Raw genomic sequence first — 23,619 nt, forward strand, 5'->3', positions numbered from 1 at the left:
ACTCCATGGCTGCTTAATTAAATTATTATTTCCAGATGTCACTGGGTGAGTGCTATTTTGCAAACTATCATTTTATAGGTATTACAGAAATGGGTGCTAAAGATGTCTGACCACCTCACATATACTTTAAAATAGTTAACTCTTCTAAAGTGAGGTGGTCAGATAATTGGCAATTGAATCATATTATTATCTATGAATTACATCACATATGTTTGTGTATGTGTGTGTTTATATATACACACACACATATGTGTGTGCATATATACACACATACACATTACAGGTCAAATATAGATTTTATTCCTTAAGAACATAATAATGTTCCTCTGGAATACAAGTTTTGGAATTGGACGCATCAACTATGTTATCACTACATATATAATATTTTAATTTAGGGTTAGACATAAGAAAATAGAAATGAATGTTTTGAATATCTCAAAGGATTAAACAAACATACTGGACAAACACTAATTTATACAAATGAATACTAAAAGGAAAACAAGATTATCATAAAATATGTATAATATGTGCAAAATTCAATATATATACATGCCTATGATTTCCAGAGATCATTCTATTTCCTGGAGTAAAAGCTAAGCTTATTTAAACCAATATAGGTAGTTTGATGTTACTCCTGGAAAACATAGATTGTCAGTACAAGATCCCCCATAACTTGGAGGACAAGATGAACATGGTACTCCTACTTTATATGGTGCTTCTCCAATCCAATTGCCCCTGGAGGGGAAAAAAAGACAGCATTAGTACTACTTAAAAAATTTAGCTTGTCCTTAAGCACATGTTCATGTGAATTCACATGCGATGACCTTTTATGAGAAGTTATTTTAGAAAGGCACTGAAAATTATATCTGCTTCTTATTTCAATAGTAATTTATTCTATATATCTTGTTTTTTAAATACTTTCTCTCTGTTAATAATATTATCTTAATTTAAAGATAAGAAGTGAGGACCCGCAACGCATAATGACACCATGAGTTGTGGGATGCCAAGCTTGTTCCACTCATCTCTCTCCTCCTACAGCAGCTTTTCAGAGCACATAGTCAGGCCATATTCCGTCTAACTTACTCCCTTTAAACTCATGCTAATGCTTATCTAAGGATGGTAACAACACAAAACAAACAAAAAAAAACCTTTAGTATTTTCTGGGTGGCTTAAAAATGATGACATGAGTGAGAAGTTATCATATACACAAAAATTAAGTTACACATGTTCACAAGATTTGTTTTTAAAATTATAAAATATTTTAGATTCCCAATATTCATAAAATAAGGAGATACAGAAAATTTTATATGTGGTATTATGGTATAAATTAATATACCATTATTCTCATAGAGAATATTGGCTCACAGAGACAATTAAAGATTATTCCAAAACCTTTTTTGATATATAAATTTATAGCTACTAACTTTCTAGTTAATGATAGTAGTTTTTTGATCATGCTGAACACATTTAACTAAATTGCTTTGTGTTGTCAATATTTTTCTTTGACTGTATTGGTGGCCATGATCATAATAATAAACCAAATTCGCCATTTAGGATAGTTAAAAACAGCCATGATGCCTCATTGTTATTTAGCTCTCTTAATTGTAAAGGAGAAGGTAATAAATGTATTTTCAGTAGCTTGGTGATTAGTAACTAGAGTACTAAGCAATAGCAACATAGACAGCAATGTGAAGGAAAGTGGTCAGGAGAAAATTTGGTTATCAATAGTAAACAGTCAGGGTTGAAGACAAGAGTTAGGGGCTAAAATGTGAAGCAGGTGGCCCTCTTCTTTAAGATCTAAACAATACCAAAGAGTGACTCATCAAGTGTATCTACAGGATAAAGAATCTTGCTAAATCAGTCAGTTAAAAATCCAGACTTTTATCTATAGACTATCTATACAGGAAAATTTACCTAAAAAATGAAAAACTTGCTAATTAACTATTCATATTACAAAGTAACACGGGATTTTAAGGCTGCCCACCTCTATTTAATTTATGCTATACTCCGCCCATAAGCTTCCTCCAGGATAATTTTGATGACATCACCTGCTTGCTCAGAAATGTTTACGGGGGCCCATTATCTTATGAGTGTAACTCTTTTATCCTAATCCTATATTTGTAATCTTATTTCCATTTATATATTTACCCAAAGCTATAAAAAGTATATGGACCTAGCCTATGCTATCTTAATTTCATATTTTTTTCTGTTTATTTTACATAACTTTTTGAAATTATGGGGCAAATGGTTTTTAGTAACAGAAACTTAGACTTTTATTATATGTAAAATTATTGCATATTATATTTTAAACTTTTACATAAATCACAGATTTTATTGAATAGAGAATGATATATTCAACAGTAAATCAGTTGTTTTATTTTTGTTCTATCTAATTAAATTTTCTCTCTCTTTTCTCTCTCTCTCCCTCTCTTTGTTTTCCACTAAAAAAGTTAGACTGAGATAACTTCACACTAGCATTGGAAGAATCATATTCAGCTACCAGTCAGGATTTTAGAACCTTCTTCGTTACTTAGGTTCCAGAAAAACAGTTCTTTCTGACATATAGCATGTTAATGCAATATCTTAATCTATTGGACCTATGAACTGATAATATGTCTCATCAATAATAGAAAATTCCAACCATTGGCTGAAAACAGAATAGTTAAGTGAATGAAAAAAGAAATCTCTTTGATAATTTGGGTACTACTTGTTTTACATGTCAGAGAGAAAGGATAAAGTCTTAATAGGAAAATACAAAGTGTGAAACTAAAATTATCAAACAATTCACAGTTTTAATGCTTTTTTAATCATGCAGACGTGGTCTGCCTTCTAAACCTTCCCATTCTAATAATTATGAAGAGGGGATCATAGGGAAAAATCAGTACTTTTCTAACTTTGTGAAAACACTGCCACTGGCATACTGCCATATAAATGAGTAATGCAGTCATTTGTGAAACATTTTCTCAGTCCCTCCCCATGCTGGAATAGCTGGAGAAAAACTTTGTTTGGGACTTACTTTGGAAGACACCAAGAGTGTCATAAATCGTTTGCACATTTTAGTATTTATTCCAAATGGGAATGGAATCGTGTATAAATATTGGAACATTTTATCTTCTAAGGAGTTATTGTTATCAAAAAGGCATGTGATCTAATGTTGGTAAATGTTTATTTATCCTCATATTATAAAAAATGTTCATAAATACCACCTTATTTTAAAATATTTCATAAATTTGTATAATACATTTTATGTACACCCTAGGATGAAATTACTTTATTTCTAAAATCTAAAATATAAGAGAAGGAAGAAGGCATTCATACCCAATGGTTTGCTTTTCTAGTGAAAATGTTAAGCCAACATTCTAGCACTGATATATGAGAATATTGTGTTGTTGATAAATTTCTTGGAAGATTCCTTTTCAATGCTTTTTATATAGCTATTAAAAGACTGTGAAGAACAGTGTTTATTTTACCATTACTGTGACTAAAAAAAGATGGTAAGGAGTATTTAGTGAGTCCCAGTGTTTCAAATTGTTTTGCCTACAATTTTAGCCTAGAATCCTTGTCCTTGTGAAAAGAAAATTTTCAGCTAATCATTTTTCAGGAATATTGGAATGATGGTGGATTTGAGAATTAGAGGCCATTATAGCTAAGTCTTACTCATATTTTTTTACCTGTCAAAAATGCCTATCAGCCTGGAGAATTTAACGTCATTTAAGTACCCAGGAAATGGAATCCAACCTGGCACTTACTTTGGAGCATAGTTGCAAACCAAGTAAACTGCACGTTGCCACACAGATCCCCACACGTTCATGTTTTGGCAAGTATGAATTGCACATCCTATCCGATTGGAAGTGGCCCAAACCATCTGTGAAAATAAACCAATATATTGAAGTCAGAGCTGAGACAATGCATGTCCACCAAAATAGTAAGAGCATTTTTTAAAAGTATGAATCAAAAATTAACAAGGAAATTATAATAACCTGTGTATAATGTGTGCACATGGGACCAAAACATCTCATAGGACATCTGGGGTTGCAGTCTTGGGGATATGGAAAAGCATAATCTTTTACTTCGTCATACCATGGCTTGACCAACTGGAGAATAGAGCGATATCTAGATATCAAGAAAAACAAACAAAAGAACTTAGAGTAGAGCAGTAGTAATATATAGTGGACCCATATTAAATTGTAAATTAATTGTTCTTTTTGCAGATTATTCATGATTATTCAAGAGCGTATGCACTCCTCACAAATACCATCACCACCCACTAGAGTCCTCTGATCCTCCAAGCAGGGCTAAGCAACAAAATGGCCAGGACTAGACCAAGTGATTATGCATTTGTCTATGTATGTGTCTGGTCATTTCAAAACAAGAAAATGCAAATATTTCAGGAATCCTCAATATCTTATTTAATCCATGTCAAAAATTTCCTCCATCAGAATTTTATAAGCTATCCAGAATTAGATACATAAAGGTAGTCACAATACTAAAACTCAGTGCACTTTTTCCTTAAATATGAATCAGTTTAATTTTAATAACAGCACTCCTGATTGTCCTTCCCCATATGGAAGAGAATGGGTCTTCAGAATGTTGGATAATGACATTCCACATTGGTAGAACAATTATCCTATCAATGGGAATAGCTTTTCCCATAATTGCACACACCTGCATGCCCCTGTGTGTGTTTGTACATATATGTAAATGCATACATTTTATAATTAATTTACATATTTATACATAGGTATATGCAATGCTGAGCAGTTGCATACACACACATACATACACACACACAAATAGCTTCTGCCACAGCCATGGACCTTTTCCTGAGGTAGAGAAGAGAAGATCCAACACATGCTTGATCCCTTCTAAGATTCTGCAAAGTCAATGAAAAATCCAGGCTAAGGGAGGGTGTTCCAAAGGTGAAAGGGGAAACTGGTATGATTAGGCTCTTTTAACTAATTGAATAATTCTTGAAGACATCTAAAATACTCATAGATGAAGCATCAATCAGTACTTGGCACATAGTGAACACTCAATAAATATTTGCTGATATTACATGAAATTGGTGTCATTCCCTCTTGGAGTCCGTAATTAATAAAGCCATGAGGATGAACTACATCAGTGAAACTACTTCCTACCTTCCAGTTCGTACAGATAGATTTTGGCCCAAAAATCTCAGTAAGAAGGAAGGTCCGTGGTCCCAAATGCAAGTAGCTGCCCAAGCCTCTGCAGATTTTGCAAGATTTTCATCCCAGACCTGTAGAGGTAAAAACCTTCAGCTTTAGTGGGTTTGCTAGAAACAAACAAAAAGTAAGAGGAAAAACTAGTGGCACTATTTCCTAGAGTTCTTTCAATTCTGGTGCCTGAGACTATTTTTACTAAAAGAAAAGCATATTCAGAACACTGTACTCAAAGTTCTATAATGCAATATGGTCACACTAAAAAAAACATTATTTACAGTGTCATCTGGATCCAATATCCAGATACCAGTTTTTGTAAAGAATTGGTTATCCAAAATACTATAACTAGTTGTAACTTGGGAACATCTCGTACTGATCACTGAAATTTGAATCCAACAACTGATCTAGGATCAGTTGGTGATCCTAAAGGTCATTTCCACAGCAACAAGAAGACATGCTATTATATATTTTTAAAAAATGATCAAATTCATTCAAATTGATTTAACAAAATTAACAATGTCTAATATTATATTGCAAATTTAAAGGTCAAACTGTTTATTCTATAATAAATCCCATGATCCTTCAAATTTTATCATTTGCCTCTTTAATAGTAATAATAATGAGAATTTACATTTTAGTTGGTATGAACTGCAAGCAAACTATGATAAAATTAACTTGACAATGCTATATAAGGTGTTATAAAAATATGGTACATTATGGTTCAATTAAATACATTTAGAAAATAGTAACTATTGTTCTTAAAAAATGTAGCTTATTTTTCATATGCATAATGTAGTCCCATATTTTGTAGTTATGTTGTTTGAGGCTGGAGGAACTTTTTTTTTTTTAAATCAAGTTCCTTTAACCCTCTCTTTCTACAAAGTAGAACCATTTTAATATCATTTAATTAATCTAATCAGTAACCCCCAAATTTTCCAGCCAGTATCTCTGGCCAATAAGCAGTGCAATAAGAAATGGAAGGCAGCCCCAAAATTACTTGGGACTATACCTTTAGACTTGTGAGATGACATTTCTTCTGATGCCCACTGCAGGGATACTCAGAAGGTCTTGTGCTCTTTTCTGCCTCTTTGTCCCCAAGCAGGACTCACACTGACTTTCTAGAGAGGGGAAGGTCTGGCTTGAACAGGGAGTGCTAAAATTTGGGAATCACAATGTATCCTCTAGTAAAGTTGAGATCCGCATTTGTTATCTCTGTCTTCCTTCACTGGTTACAACTCTCAGGGAAAGATGTAAGTGAGGCATCCCCTTAATCTCCAGTGATATTTAAATTTATTAATATGATGAGGTCTTTGAGGTTTCAAAATAATAAAACATTATAACTTTAATAATTATAGGAACTACATCAAGGGAGATTAATTAATGGGTAAAAATATACAGTTTGATAGAAGAAATATGACCTAGTGTTTGATAGATCAGTGGAGTAACTATAGTTTGCAATCATATATTGTATATTTCAAAATAGTTAAAAGAGAATATTCAGATGTTTCTAGCATAAAGACAAAAATTTAAAGTGATAGGTATCCCAGCTACACTGATTTGATCTTTACAAATTATGAGTGTATTAAATTATCACATGTACCCCCAAAATATGCACATACATTATATATCAATAAAAAGTTTTAAAAATTAAGATATAAAAAGTACTATAGGAAATTTCAACAAAAAATATAGAATCTGTAAGGACCTATGATTTTATTCTTTTCTGCTCAGAAGTTCTAAATTGTAATGAATGTTGTCAGTGTAATCATGTGAAAAAATTTAACAACTTACAAAAGTTCATGGAATGAAGTTGTAAATTGTATTTGACTTGATTTATAAATTTCTGAATGTTTAATGGGAAATCTACCTGATGAATTTTTCTAAGCATCTCTGAGAATACATCTGTGGTATTTATTTTAAATGATTTTAATATCAAACCCTACAGTTGTATCAACAGAAGAAAGAAGGGCACAGGTGTGGTGTGCAGTCATGTCTATGGAATGTGTAGTAAATATGAAACACATTATTATCTTTTGTTGGAAAAACTAAACACCTGATACTTATTTAGCTTTTATTCAACCAGATTCAACATTCTGTCTTTCTAGTTTTCATCCCTCTAAATAGAAAAGATATTTTCACAGATAATTTGCTTGCAAACATTTAAAATCTTGCCTCCTAAAAATGAGGCAAAAATTGAGAATATTATGCATAGATATGCAAAAAGATTTCTAGAGCCCACTAGAAGTTAGATATCATGATTAAATTAGGTAATTTACAAAACAAAAATGGATCATAATGGTGTCAGACATACATACACTTGTAAGGTTGCCCTCTGCCCCATATGGTTTTCTTCCATTCATTGTTATTAAGACCCATTTAGTTGGTCAACTCATAAATTGATTGATTTGGCCTTGGACTAAAATATTCTCCATGAGCTATTCTTCTTATAAATAAAGTTAGAGATAGCTTGACCTAGTTAGAGTAACTTGTTTGTTAAGCATAAGAAATTGAAACCACATAATCAGACTAAGATATGAGAGATACCCAGAATTTAAGCTGATGTCATTTCCATATCTAAGAGCTGTGATGCCAGGAGATAGAAAGAAGATGGAAAAATGTAGGGTTCTCATCAAGTTCAGGTATCTTTAAAGCTTGAGCTGAAGACGTAGAAAATTGAGTCAAAGAATGTTGCTGCATGGCCAAAGGTTGCTGACTTTCATAAACAGAAAGAAGAATTTGATGATATGAATCTGACCTAGATACAAAGGTGTCTTATCAAACGGTTCCTTAAGTTTTGGGATCCACAACATAGTGGCAGCCAGAATCATGAAGCACACTGACATCTGAAGTTTCCTTCTTAAATTCCAGCCAGTATCTCTGGCCAGTAAGCAGTGCAATAAGAAATGGAAGACAACCCAACAATTACTTGGGACTATACCTCTAAACTTGTGAGATGACATTTCTTTTTCTCCCTTAGGTAGGTAAGATCTTTTAACTCCAAATGTAAAAATTAAGTGTAGAAGTGTTTAAAATGATCAAATTTAAGGTTTAAAAAGATAGATTTTTTGGCTAAGGACTCTGTGCTTATTTGGTATTACTAATATTTGTAATGGTTAAGAGAATGTGGCCTACTACAGTAACATGTTAGTCATATTTTCAATAAAAAAATATATATTTGAGTAATTACTTGAATTCATGATTTCAAGTTGAAAATGATAAGAAAATCTATTAAAGTTTTAAAACAATAACACAAAATTTAAAAGAACTTAAGAGTTACTGTATTTCTTAGAATTATGACTTATTTAAATACAAGGAAAGCATTATGAATAAATCAATTAAAATACTGAAAAAGAAAATTGAATACATTAAAACTATAAATGCAGTTTTTAAAATTTAATTTGTAAGTGGTAATAGACATTAAATAAATGTGATTGACAAAACTTGCTATGTTTATGAAGAGAACAAAAAGATTCATAAATTGAATCTAAAAATTAAGAGAAGGAATAAGAATATTAATTTTGAAAATTAAAGTGACATTTGAAAAATCTATTCTGCACATAGAAACCATCTTCAAAGTCATAAAATGCTAAAAACAAAAATATCACACCTTGAATTTTTGGAGACAGGTTTACAAATTGGTTATTGTCATGGATGCTATGATAGCAATGGCATTGGAGACAGTATGACATGTCCTATAGACACTTATTTTCCTGTATAATTATGTGGTTATTTCTCACATATTTAGATAGATTGTAAAGGTATTTTACATAGAGAAGTTTTTGGTTTTCTTATATACTTTAGCTAGGTCTATTTGATCTTTTTCTTAGTCAGATTGGGAAAAGAGCTTTACAGAAGTGAGAAATGGCCATTAAAAAAATTAAGAGATGCCAAAATTATTTCCCCTGAGGGCAGCCAAAGGCTTCAAAACACTTCCTGGGCATGATTGTGGTTCTGTTTTAAAATTGGTAGGTTTATCCTCATTAGATAGAAATGCTTGTGAAATGGCCAATAAAGGAAACAAAATGGAATATACAAGAACTCATGTTAAACCAGCCAGGAGGGCAGCACTGAGCCTTGGTTAGGCTGGATAGGGCAGAGGAAGAGAAAGGAATTTCATAGGAAAACGTTGGGGCACTGATTAGATTGATTAAATGACATTAAAATGGTTCTACTTTATAAGAGTAGAAGGAGAGGAACTTGATCTAAAAAAAAAAATTCCTCCAGCCTCAAACAACATAACTACAAAATATGAGACTACATTATATATATAAAAAAAATTTTTTAAAAATCCTCAGAATTTTTTCAATGTTTGAAAGCAGATAATGAAGACTTTCCTTAGACAAGATGAGAATTATCTTTCATGTAGTTTTCTTTATCTATAAAGATATGATGTAAGGTACACTTTTTTAGGGGCTCTAAACTGAATCATTGCCAAAATCATGAATATCTTAAAAACAAACACATTTTAAAAAGCCCTCGCTTGAGCCCTTTTGCTATTCCAACTACTATGTCATTCTTCTCCTTCCTTTTACAAAAGAATTCCTTGAGAGAGGAAATTTCCAGTTTTTCTTCTCCATTCTCTCTTGTGTGCACCTCAGGCACGTTTTCCACCCCATCCCACTCCACCCAACTGCTCTCTCTGAGGTCATCAAAGGTCATTTCCTGGTCATCACCTTACTTGGTTGGTCCATCAGCAGTTTTTGGCATTTCTGACCACTTGTTCCTCCTGGACACGCTTCTATCCCTTCATTCCATGACTCCACACTTGTTTTTCTCTGGCTGCTGCTGATTCCTCCTCATCTCCCAAACCACCTCCTCCTACCCCCCCAACTTCCTTTTTTTTTCCTTCTCTGCTTTATTTACATTCCCAGCCTGGCCTCAGTAACCTCAGCCAGTCTTATGGATTGAAATATCACTTACATGTTGATGGTGTTATTCCAAATTATATCTCTCGGCCGAATTCCAGACTAATTTATTCACCTACCTACTTTAAACCTCTACTTAACATGTCCAAAATTAAGCTCCAGACATTGCCCCCACCCATCCAAATCAGCTGTTCCTGTAGCTGTCCTCCTACCAGAGAATGAAAATGCCGTTCCTCTAGTTCAGGGGTTAGCTAACTGTGGCAAGTGGGCCACATCTGTCCCATTGCCTGTGACATATTGTTTACAGCTGTTTCCCTCCTGCAAAGGCAGAGTTAAGTAGTTGCAACATAGACCAAAAGGCCTGAAAAGCTGAACATTTTTACTGTCTGGTCCTTTACAGAAAACATTTACTGACTGCTTTTCTTTTTGCTCCACTAGGCCAAAATTCTAGTAGAGTTTTCTTTACTCTTTTTTTCATAATCGGTATCTGCTCAGTCAGATCTGGTTGACCCTACCTTCAAAATACTGTATATTCAGAAGATAGCCTCTGACCACCATCACTGTTGCCTCCACCTTGATCAATGCCACCATCATTTGTAATCTGGATTATTGAAAGAGACTCTTAAATGAGGGAATGGTCAATACAGCCTTACTGTATAAATTAATGAAGGAATAGATAAAATAAAAGTAGTTATAACTTTTTAAAAATACATTGTTGAGTAGGAAATCAAGGCAAGAAATTTCCAATGCTTTGACTCTATGCAGGGTTAAATGTGCACTGGAAAACTGTACTTCAGTCAAGTGCTTTGAAACAGCGAGACTCTCTATAACGTAACCAAACTCAAATGATTGGTTTTGGAGGATGGTCTGGTAATGAAAATGAGAAAAGCAGTATAGGGTATAAGATGACATGTGGCAACTATGGCTTGACTTCTGGACAGTTATATTAAAAAGGAGAGAGACTCAGAAACCGGCAGAATTTGCGCTACCAGAAGAGCCTACTCCTCTCGAACCCATTGCTGACAAGTAGAAAGTGGGCCCTAGACCTTACCACTCCTGGGGATAATCTAGAAACCCTGATGTATGTGTGAAATCTATCAACTGTCACATTTTGGCAAATAATTTTTACACATGTAAAACTCTGTACTTCAGCACTAGGCACAGCAAACTAAACATGCCTATTGGGAGTTATGACCTCCGCTGTAAATTGTCACGGTTATGCTTACCCAGATGACCTTTCTTCCCTCTTAATATCTGCGGATGGTGGCAGGAAGTAATGACTCTGGAGTTATCTTTGCCCCAAACTCTCTTACAAATGAATTTACCAAATAGTGACTGCTGCTTTGTCCTCAACAATTAAAAATGCAAGAAATGCAAATTTCCATATTAACCAATATAACCCTAGGCAATTCATTCATTTAGATGGGCAGTAAATGAATATTTATTGAGAGGCACTGGGTACTCTGCATTAAACAGCAGGACTGACATGACTCTACCTTAAAGTTTCAGGGGCAGACAGACAATAAATGCTACCAAACAAATAAGTGAATAATTGCAAATTATGTTACATTATACAAGTACCTTATTTTATATACAGATGCATATATAATGTACATAATACATGATATAAAGAAGCTCCAAAGAGTCATGTGCTACTTAAAAATTTTGCTTCTTTTGAAGTTTTCTTAGTCAATCAAGCACATTCCCAGTGAGGGTCATTCCGTGTTGCAGATAGCTGTAGCTTTCCCATCGTGTCCACAGTGTTTCTAAAAGTAGGAGCTGAATGAATCGCCCAGTGAAATTAAGTGATAATATGGAAATTATACCTGTAATAACTCTTTTTTTGTTTGTTTTAACCTATTCTTTCTGTATATAATCTCTTGACAAGTGTGTAGATATTTGAGCCACATAATATTTTCCTCAATTCAGTTTTGGATCCTGAACCATGACCTTAAAGCACATTTTAGAGTTCTCATTAGGGAAATAACTCCAGAATCTCCTGGGGAACTTTTGAGAATGCAGGTGTCTAGCCCAATCCTGGACCTATCAAATCAAACTTGCAGGATTGGAGACTTTGAATGTGTACTTGGCAAAGTGGTTCTGTGCTCAGGGGAATTCTAAATGGCTTTATTAATAGGGATATCAGATGCAACATGGGGGAGAAATATTTATGTAACTTCCTGAAAATCCAAATCTTCAAAAAGAAAAAAAATTTTTTAAAGTAAGGCAATCCCTTTCCATTACTGCAACATCAAATCTGCATTTAAAATACACCTACAATACCTACAAGCAACTCAGTTTATGAGACTACAAATCAGCAGGAGAATATGCCTGCTGAATCTGCCAAGCTAACTTTAGAATGTGTCCACAGATGGAGAGTAATTGGAGAGTAATTTGTCATCTTTGCTCTGCACTGGTTGGGTGACATAAATTCCAGGCACCTTGCCCTCAGAAGAATACACACATGTTGGAACCCAACCACGGAGGACAACCTCTGAGGGTCATTCCTTGCTCAGAGCCACAGGGCTTCCAGTTCCCAAGATGATCTAATTGGCACTGTTCACGTGTGTCTATGTGGAGTGAGGGGTGGGCGGGGACGGCCTTGATTTTCCATTTTCCTAATGACACAACTTCTTTAAGAAATTAGAAATCAAGTATCTTTGTTCAGCCTCCCCTGAGTTGGCAACACTCTGGATGGGAGAGATGATATGTGTTTAACACAACCAGCTGGAGGCTGAGAAAGGGCTTAGTGACTGGGAGTCAAAAGGTCAATGACATAGAGGTTTTCTTCCCTCTTACTATCCATTCTAAGACTTGACACTCTATCATAATGCAGAGGTTTTATGTACGGTCTCCAAGGGTAGAAAGAGCACAGGGAGAAAGATTTGACTCCACATGAAGAAATTCTTTCTAATGTTCAGTGTTGTCCTCGGATGAAATGCACATAAGGAAATTCTCCACCCACAGGCTCAAGGGCAGCAGAGAAGAACACATGAAGGGGAGCACATATTGTACTGTCCTTTAAAACATGGGCTTGTTTTCAGAACTGCATTCTTATCATTTTGATTTACTTGCTCTGTGACCCTGGGGAAATTCTTTATGCCCTCCAGACTTCAGATTCCCTATCTCTACAGGAGGAAAATTGTCCCCATCTTTCCAGACTTGTGAGGGTGAGGGGAAACAGCGACTCATGAGTAGTTAGCACGGCTCTAGCACGGCAAGGGTGTACTTAATGACAGCTATTAGTATTGTCAGGGATTTGGGGATGTGGGTGGAGTCAGTGAACTAGAAAGTTGCCTAAAATGGGAAGCAGTGAGGTGCATTTTTGATCATATTATCTGGCTGCCTGAATTTAAGAGACATCAGCATTAACCTCCACTAAGCTGGCAATCAGATAAAGTGAAAACGGATGAACCCTGAAGCAACTAAATAGTCAGAAATAGAATTGTGAGGAGAAAATATGGAGCTTATTTACAGACAGTGGAAGCTAAAATTCAGAGAAGATTTTGGAAGTTTTCAAACTTATTCATTCCCCTCCTTAGATCTCTCTCTAACATATGTTTTATCTTTAAATTTTAAGACTGTTCATTGATGGATTCTGGCAATAGTGCCCCTTTTTAGATGAATATAATACCCACCAGCTATCATTTAATATTGGAATTATGAGCCAGGAAGACATTTTCATGCGGGGTTAATTTTTCTTCACCAACTCAAAGTTACAGTGTTCTAAGAACTCATTTCTAGATTGTTGAGCTATTCTGTGATACATGTGCAAATCCCATATCTTGCCATTGCCCACTTGGTTGGAAGAATTCAAATGCCTTTCCGCCTACCTACTGCCTGCTGAAAACATGATCTCCCTGGAATGCAGAGACAGAGTTGGTAGAATGTTCATATTTAACTAAATTATTAAATGTGAATTTGATGCACTTTGTAGTAGGAAAAAATAGTGTGCCCTTAAGTAACATTTTTGGACTGTTTTAATTTGGAGTATGTGGTGTGAAATTTTAAGAGGTTTTATGAAAAGTTCAGTCTAAAAACACAACTTTTGGGTGTAAAAGTTTTTTTTCGTGTAAAAAAAAAAAGAAATGCTTGGTACCTGACCTCGGATGCTATGGATAACATAAACTGGAAGCATTCAAATCTCATCCATCCAAACCTCAGAACAAGATGTATTTTATGCCACATATTTTTCTTGATCATTTAAAAACTGTTAGTTTTTATCTTCCTTGCTCCCTCCCACACAATTCTTCAGAAATTCTCATAGACAAGCAAACATGTCAAGTTCATAACTACTTAATGGCCATTGGCTGGTTATTAAATGGTTTTCAGATATGCTAAATCCATGACAGCAGACTAGCCAGACTAGCCAACTTCTATTCTTCTGAAATCCTTTGATTAGCTTCCCAGAACACCTTATCCTGAGTGTGTCAGGAGGACTAGGTAGGCCTGGTGCTACTTAGGGTCTGAAACAGATTTTGGATTGGTGATGGCTATGTCTCAGCACTTTATTCTCCCAAAAAAAAAAAAAAGTTACATTTTCTTGCAAAAATCCTTGAGTAGATTCCCAGACATAAAATCATCCATCCATGCTGTCTCCATGACACTACCTTACCTCTATTATGCCAAGTGGTCCATTTTGACTACCAAGGGATATTCCCATCCAAAATTCTTTGTAGTAGAGGAATGTTCCCTCCCACACTCTAGCTACTCTTTTCAACCCGTATAGGTGTGTGCCCTGAGTTATAAATCTGCAGTCTCTCAAAGGCTTCCTGAATTCTGCTCTTTATTTTGGGTTTTTCTAACTCAGAGAAACTTAATTGTCCCTGCCAGAAATGCAGGCATCCTCCTTGACATCATATAAATCCTCATTCAACTTCAGCATAAAAATCATTCACTCCCCCCACTGATTTGCACCTTAAATATTCACAGCTCTAATTCCCTTCGTCACATCCCTATGGCCTTAAAATTAGCTAAAGTTTCAATTCTCTCCCACCCAGACCATCATAATGGCCTCCTGACTGCATCCCTCCTTTTTAGCCTGCCTCCCCCTCCAACACCTTCCCTCACCCTCTGGTCAGAACCACCTTTCTGAAAGGCAAATGTGATTACATAACTTCCCTGCTTAAAATCTTCAATGACTCCCCTTGATCTTAGAATAACATTCATACGAGTTTCTGGATGTCTTCTTCCACTTCATCAAATATCACTCTTTCTTTTATACCCTAAATCCACGCCACACGGAAGTTTTATCTGTGCTTTAGTGTATGTACAATGTACCTTCTTAGAACACCCTCTTGTACATACTATACACTCCCATTTTCCTTAACTCTCTCTTGTATAACTTGTATTCATTTTTCATATTTAACATTTAAAATCATTCCTTCTGGAAGCTTTCCCTGCCCTCCTACCCCCAGTCCAAGTCTGGGCGAGGTCTTCCCATGTGATCCCAAAGCACCTGCATTTATTCTACCTCGGCACTCAGCACGCTGCCTCGCACACTGTTCACAGTACTCCCCATTGAGTCCCTCACCACAGCGCCAGGCACGTGAATAAATACTGTGGAATGAGCGATTGGATAATGATCAACTCTTGCCCACCAGAGCACCACAGTCATACCCTCTAACCAGAAAAAGTTAAAAGACCTCATTCAGTTGTTCCACAAATAGTATTCTCTGTGGGACAAATCTGATGCTAGGTTCTATAAATACCCAGCAAGAACAAAATAAAATTATTTTTCTATACCATTGTATGTAGTCAAATACCAATTGCCACCAAAAAGCAGTGTTGAACACTAGGAAATACGGTCACCATATATGTGGCCTACCTGTGATTGACAGCATATCTACCTGCCACCTGATGGTGAGGTTTTGGGTCATATTGTGTTAATGTTTTTACATTTTCACTTCTTAGAACACGCGTGGAAAATGGTAAGAAACAAAACGTTCCTACCCTCAGCTGGCCCCGTATGTGGAGAGCTGAACAAAAGGCAGGAACCGTCAAGGTCACTACCTTCTTCACTCAAAGACAAGTAATCCTAAGCAGCATGCACGCCCCCTGGAAGAAAATTCCTATGAAGTGTGCCCAGTCTTTATTTGAAGCCAAGACACTGAAGAGCTTCTACATCCAGGAGAGCAGGAATGCAGGGTTCTGAACGTGCTGGAGAAAAGCCCTGCTGTCAGCAGCTGTTCTCAGTGCACCGTTTACTGACAGCGGCCCCCAGGAGGCCCTCCAGTGGTCACGAAAGCATTCACTGAAGAGGTTTAGATTAGACACATCAAATTGCTCATGTTTGTAACAAGAAAATTGAGTTATCCTTCCCAAATAAGAGGAAATGTGCCACCTGGGACAATATATGGCTGCATTAGAGTGTGTATATATGGGGACACTCACTACAAGTGTTTACCCAACTACTGAATAAAGAAAACCAAAAAGTTTACATTCTCCGCCACATGAAGCCCAAATACACAAAATCAGCTTTTTCGTTATTCCTAAGTCATAAATTATTACTCTGGGCAAGTGGTTTATTGGCACTTTCCAAGGATGGATTAATCTGTTCTCCATTCATTCATTCAAGTCATGTTTTCTGTCAACGTTACTAGCCAGGCTGTGACTTGGTAACCTGGATTTTTTCTCTTTTTCAGAAAAGTCTACAAAGGCTTATTCCTTTAGCTCTGCAAATAATATTTGCAGCACTAAATACATTGCATAAATAAAATAGGCCATTATTACCAATATAGCTATTTCTGTCTTCTTGAAATCGCATTACACATTGTCTTTCAGTTTTAAGGTGATCAGTTCATTCCCATTATTATCTGTACTGTCTGTGAAGACTGCTCTCTACTCACAGTTCAGTCCATTGCTCCTGCCGGTCACTGTGTGTAGGTGCAGCTGCACTTCCTCCTTACTTTTGCCTGAAGGAATGACATTGCTGACTCAGTGGCCACCACCTCTCTGGCCACTTTCACTGCCAATATCAGCTCCATCAACTGCCAGGGTCATCCTTCTAAAACGCACCTCTCACCCTCACTAGAACCTTCACAGCCTCCCTAATTGCTTTTGTATTAAGGAATCCTCAGTATTTTCCCAAATGCCTCAAGCATGTGGCTAAAGTATACTGGTTTTTTTCTCTCAGTGATTTTGTTCGCGCATTGCTTTGCCTGCTGTAACAGCCAAGCCTGCCCTTCCTGAGCATAAAGCTCCTCCTCCAGGGAGCCTTTCATGATTTGCCAACCAGAGATTATTGCTTCCTTCTCTGACTCCTGCATGGTATTTCTCTGTCCTTCTTTTATGACATCAGTCTTATGCAGCAGTATATTATACTGAATTATATGCTTAGTGGTTTTGTTTTTACTGTATTGTTTGTACTTTAAAGACCAAGTTTTTTTTGTTATTTTGGATCTCTTCCTCTCATGGAGGAACCTCAAAGTTTTTAAAATTAACTTATTCAGTTGACTTGAATTTAGAGAACATGCTACAAATTTTACTCTATGTGTGGGTCTTGCAATTTCATTCTTTTGGAGATAATTCTTATTCTAAGAAACTTAGTGTGGTTTGTGGTTTAGAGTCATGGTTCGAGCTGCCTTTGGGAAGAATAAAAAACAGCTGGTGTCCAAGGAGCTCTGGAAATTAGTCAATAAATTAATTGTAGAACAGAAGCCAAGAGTAAAGAAGTTTCACTTGCATGTTTTAAGTTCTATCTATATTATTATTTCTGTGAAAAGATACTGTTTTAGAAAATTAAATATTTTGAATAATGTTTTGTTTTGTTTTGTTTTTACTACAAGTATGGACAAGACATCCAAAGAAAATACTATAGAACCAAAATATGAACGTCAATACCCTGGTGTTCAAATTGCTTTTGCTTTATTTAGTCAAGTCTATACTATTTAATATAACCCAGTACTTAAGGAGGTTAAAGTTAATCTGGAGGAATTTTTTCTTTCAAGTGTGTGGGATAAAATATTATTATAAATGATGAGAAAAACTTCTATTAAAATATTTATAATAATATCAAAATTGATGCTACTTATACAACAATTCACAAGGATTTCAACTAAATTCAACAAATAATGGTTGATCATCATCTATGTACAAGAAATTTCCCAAGAAAATAAGAGACTCAAAGACAAATAAACATAGACTTAGCATTCTGAAAGCTCACATTTAGGAAGTTTGCAAGAAATGCACAAATAACCGTAAATTAAGTGATGGAAGCCATATGACAGACATCAGGGGCTGCCCCAGTTCAAAAGGAGGAGAAATCACACATGGTTGTGGGTATAAGAAGCATTCTGATATCACAAACTTGAATGGTAGGATTATAAATAAAAGAATAAGCTAAGGAGGAGACTTTGCGGGGAGAGAAACTGGCATGGGCAAAGGCTCAGAGACTCGCAGATGAAAGGGATTAGAAATCAGGTTGGTGCTATGAGAAGCCCTGAGCCAAAGGCCATCTTCTGGAGGCTCCCTTGGGTGACATCACTCACTGAGGAAGATAATTTGAAAACGTGGTTGATGACTCAGAGCACAAATAATTGTGAGGTTGTCATAGTGAGGGGTGTCCTATATTTTTGAGGTTCATAGAACAGGTGAGGAAAAGCACTAGCTTTCAAATGCTCACAATCCAAACCAATGTTAAACAAGTTAAACTGCAGGCAACAGATCTGTATTTTTCACTTAGCCTAGAGAATTAAAGTCACTGACAAGTCCCTGCTCCAGCCTCCAAGCCACCTGTTATATTGTACTTCCCTCCAAGTTCCTCTAGGTCTTCATGAGGGATCCGGATTAACTATTTCCAGTGGCCAAATGACTCAAAAAGTCCTTCTAACTTGTGATTTCACTAAAATGAGCACATTTTTCTAAATGAAATGATCCATTTTCTCCTGCCTCCGGGCCTTTGTCCTGGCTCCTCACTCTGCCTCTGTCCCCTAGCCTATGAGTGTGGCTCACTCCCTCCCCTCCCTCCAGGCCCTTCCCAGGGAGCTCTTCTCCGACACCTAGCAAATATCAAAACCTCACTACAGCTCTCTTCATGTTTCTTCATAACCTTATCACCTTCTAATATCCTATGTAATTTATATATTTGTCTGATTTATTATCTGGTTCCTTACTCAGGGGACCCAGGATGTCTATGTTAGTCACTCATGTACTCAAAGTACTCAGAATAGTGCCTAACATATAGTAAATGCTCAATAAATCTTAAATGAATAAATACATGTGTGAATGAAGTACATGCACAATATTTACATGAGTATTTGAAACAGTCCCTATTTTACTTTATAGCACTTACTGTTCTGACTACTGTTTCTCATGACTTTTACTGAATCAAGGAAGATTTATAAAGCATCTCCTATATAATCATCATTGTATCTAGTTGTTGTAAATCATATAGAGTGGTTTTGATATTTAGGAAGAAAATAAGAAGAAAGGAATAATAAATAGAGTATGAATACTATAGGATTTAGCTGGTACTTTAAGGGAGGAAACAAAGATACTCTGACGTCTTCAGGGGTTTCCCCCAATGGGTCATTTGCTACAGCTAGCAAATGAAAAAAAGGTTCTACAATAAAGCATGGGCTTTGGAATTGCACAGGTCTAAATTCTAATTCCAGCAATACCATTCATTATCCATACCTCATTCTCCTAGTCATTAACTTCTCTGGGTCTAAGTGATTTCATTTTTAAAATGAAGATCACAATCTTAACCTCACATGGAGAATGAACTATCAAATGAGATCATCTATGAAAACAATTAGTCAAGTCTTTGGCACGTAGGAGCAATTAAATAAATGCATGTGGAATGAATTAATTCTTGATAAGTGGGGAAAATATAACGAGAAAAATTTGGCTTTTCTTCAAGCTATTTCTGCTGTGTTGTACCTACCTATACTTTACTCATGGTGGTCCCTCTGGCTTCAATATAATGAAGAGTGAATTGCATTATTTATTGATTAATTACTATGTATACTATTATTCCCATTTTGCAGAGAAGGAAATTGGGCTTAGTTAGATACATTAAGTAACTTACACAAGCCCACGAGGTAAGTGGCAGAGTTAGAATTTGGACCCAGATGAGCTCACCTCCAAAGCTGGCTACGCAGTCTTGGTCCTCATCTTAGTCTGCGGAGCGATGTGATGGCTGCTAATTCCCTAACCTCGTGGTCGAGACATTGTGGTTTCCTAAGCTCACACAGAGCCTTATGCATATTTCTTTCATAAATTATAGTAATTTCTTAAACTTATTTGTTTCTCCTCTTTTTACATGTCTACACCACTTTCTAGAAACATCTCTTCTGTGTAACTGTTTCTATTTTTAGATCTTGAATGGGTTTTCACTGAACACCTTTCACAAGAAGTTCAAAGAAACCCATAAAAACTAATGTTTGTTGAACATGTTTTAGCTATGGGCTCTGGTCTGAGTATTCTACTCCTCAACTCATGCATTCATCACAACAACTCTATGTAATAGATACTACCTTTATCTTCACATTAGAGATGATAAAAATGAAATGCAATGAGGCAATGAGTTCACACAGCTTATACTTCAGGACTAGGATTTGAACTCAGGCATTTAGATTCCAGAGCCCATGTTCTTGATCATGAGACTATATTGCCCCTCATACACCAGGACAGATTAGATCATTTCTTTTTTCATAAATCCTAGGAAAATGCATTTTTATAGAGTCTAAATTGTACTTTTAAAGGAAAAAGAAAAAAATTGTACTTCTATGAGCTATGAAGTACAATTATTTGGTAAGTCTTCATTTTTTATATTATTTGGCAAGTCTTTATTTTTCCTGTGACACTGGCACCTGCAACTGGTCAAACTCAAAAAGCTCATTTATATAAAATAGATTGATATATAATCTTATAGAAATTCCAAATTTTAGTTCAGCACCTATAAAATGGTTAGTGGTATCAGCTCCCCCCATGCCAGTCTGGAAACACCGTATTGGTGACCTTCATTGCCTTAAACAGGCTCCATGCTGTGACCTTGTAAGATGCTGGATTTTAAATCGTAACCTTGCATAAACTCAAAACCAAAAATAAACTTTAACAGGACTTTTTTTTTTCAATACCAACTCAATATTTTTTTTTTTTTTACTTTCTAAGTAAAATGATTTAAACATAGTCTATTTTTAAGAGAGAGAGCAAAGAATGTGCTCACAGTAAGTTGGAACACTGTGCAAGTGCACTGGCTTCACTGCTATCTGAAGGACAAAGCATTAAATCACAAGGAAGGGAAAGCCAGCATGTTCTCTTAGAATACAAATAGATTAGCGTCAGTAAGAGCTCTGTCCAAGAAAGGGAAAAGACACCTACCCAGAGAATAAATCATGCACATGAAACCTACAATTTTAAGAAATATTTTCAAGAAATGTTTTAGCTGATGAATATGACTACTAGATAAAGCACAGATTAAAAGTCCCAGTGAGTTTTTTTTTAAAGTGGACCTTCCAAATTTGGTCAATGTACCCCACTTTTTATCTATGTTCCTTGTATAAGATACGATTCACCAGTGGTTTTGGAACTCACAGAAGAGAAGTCTATATAGATTCTCTCTCTGGGTGTCCTCTGTTTCTTTCTCTATGTCTGTTTCTCTCTCTCTCTCTCCCTTCTAATTCTATGACAGTACTTAACATTATTAGGTATATAAGAACCTTGCCTAAGTCGAAATGTGTAAGAAACCCATATCCCTCCACATATAAACACTCGAGGTCCCTTCAGGTTTTTCTAACATACAATTTAAAGCGTTCTCACTCTGAACTCAAAGAAAAATATTTCTTCTTACCATATATTCCATGTTTGCTGCCGGTGGAAACACTTTGCCCCGAACTTGATTATGGTAATCAAGAATAGCGATCATGTCATTCTGCGAAATGTAGCGCTTCCGCCTGGCTTTGGGGATATCCGCAGAATCTAGTTGCGCTTTCAGAGCTGCTTCAATATCAGTGAAATTATTGGTTGGCGGGGATGAGTCAGTGGCATTGAGTAAGACGACGGTGCTTGCTTCACAGAGAAGGGAGAACAGGAGCGCACTGCTGACGGCAGAGATTGCTATCATTTTGAGGGGTGGAGAAGAAGAGGCCACCGAGTTTACTTTGCTTTAAAGCAGAAAGGTAGAGTTAAGGTCTATGGAAAAAAAAAATAGGGCCAGAGGGTATGAATTTACAAAGTTATCATTTGGGAGCATTGCTTGAATTGACTTTCTCCAAAAATCCACACAAATGTTGCATTCAAGCCTAGGAGATAACATATAGTATTCATTTTGTTTAGTGTTATGAGGCAGACCCCTAAGAGGAACTTTCTACAACTAGAGAAAAATAAACAGCATGACCACTAACCCTAAAATGAATGTGAACCATTTGCCCCAAATGACTGAACCACAAAATGCATTACTGCATATTTATTTGCAGTGGGAAATTTTTAGGAACTGAAGTTCACCTTGACAGTGAAGAGGAAAGATGCATTACAGGTAACAACAGAGAATGTGCTGACAATGTCTCCCAGACATATAGGTACACCCAGTGATAGAACACAAACAAAAAAGTTATAGTAATCCAATCTCATTTCTTAAAAAAAAAAAAGAATGTGAGCTACTTTAAAATCAATGCATGCAATATAAACTTGTTGAGCTAAAGAGCTTACCTCTGCACAATGCCAAAATGAATATACTGTTCTTCCAAAAATTTAAAGTTCTTTGCTATGTTGTAGCATGAACTCTTGTAAGAGGAGTGTGTCTTATTACAAACTCTCAGAGAGCAAAACTCTGCAAGGTTTGAATGCTGCTGGCTACGGGAGCAGCTAACAGCTTTTATATGTCACAGTGTGCAACGTCCAGAAAGGGCAGTCTTTCTTAGGGTCTCTCTTAGCCAAAATCAAAGGGGAGGGGTTTTGAATAGAAAAAACAGCGATTGGGTGGCAACCTTTTTTATGTGGGTGGTGAGGAAATTGAGTCACACCCACAGCTTACAAAGTGCAAACCATAAAAGACAAACCCCCTTTTCTCTGGGCTTCCACCTTTTCTGAGTGGTTAATTTTTCTCATTTAATGTTTTCTAGTTCCCGGTTCCCATACAAAAAGAAGAAAGGGAAAAAAAAAAATAGACCGTGGGTTCTTGAAAACACAGACGGCTTAGTAATAAGCAGTACATTTTTTTTTTTTGAGACAGTAAATGACATGGGAGCTAAAAAGAGCAAACTGATATTAAATCAAGAGATCAGCTCACATAGTTAATCTGGGTGGCCACAACTATGATTCAAGAGGGATGCTAGCCCATCAGCAGTAGCCAAACTATAGCATATGTTATTAGGATAATAGATGCTCAAGTGGTTGTGCTCTGTCTCCATGTGGCTTTATCCCTCTAATTTATCTATTTATTCTCTTTCCCTCTCCTGTTTCACCTTCTCTCCTTTTTTTTTCTTTCTCTACAGAGTGAGGTCAGCAAATCACTTGCTTTTTACCTGCTTTGTGTAAGATGTGAATAAAGGAGCTGATGGCAAATGACAGCAGCCAAGATAACATCTGTTTCAGGTTTAGAAGCATATAGCTGAAATCTTAAGCAGAGAATA

General features: G+C 36.0%; 1 protein-coding gene across 1 annotated transcript; it reads right to left on the reverse strand.

Annotated features, from left to right (window-relative positions):
• Positions 1-286: 286 nt before the first annotated feature.
• On the reverse strand, positions 287-22,804 carry PI15 (peptidase inhibitor 15). Its single transcript, XM_045560637.1, has 6 exons — positions 22,697-22,804; positions 21,840-22,180; positions 5,139-5,257; positions 3,981-4,113; positions 3,750-3,865; positions 287-735 (listed from the first exon to the last, which is right to left on the reverse strand). Exons 2-6 carry the CDS (start codon positions 22,110-22,112, stop codon positions 600-602), a joined length of 777 nt encoding a protein of 258 aa, XP_045416593.1. The 5' UTR covers positions 22,113-22,180; positions 22,697-22,804; the 3' UTR covers positions 287-599.
• Positions 22,805-23,619: the final 815 nt, after the last annotated feature.

Source organism: Lemur catta, chromosome 9 (assembly GCF_020740605.2).
Source record: "Lemur catta isolate mLemCat1 chromosome 9, mLemCat1.pri, whole genome shotgun sequence".
Classification (NCBI taxonomy): Eukaryota; Metazoa; Chordata; class Mammalia; order Primates; family Lemuridae; genus Lemur; species Lemur catta.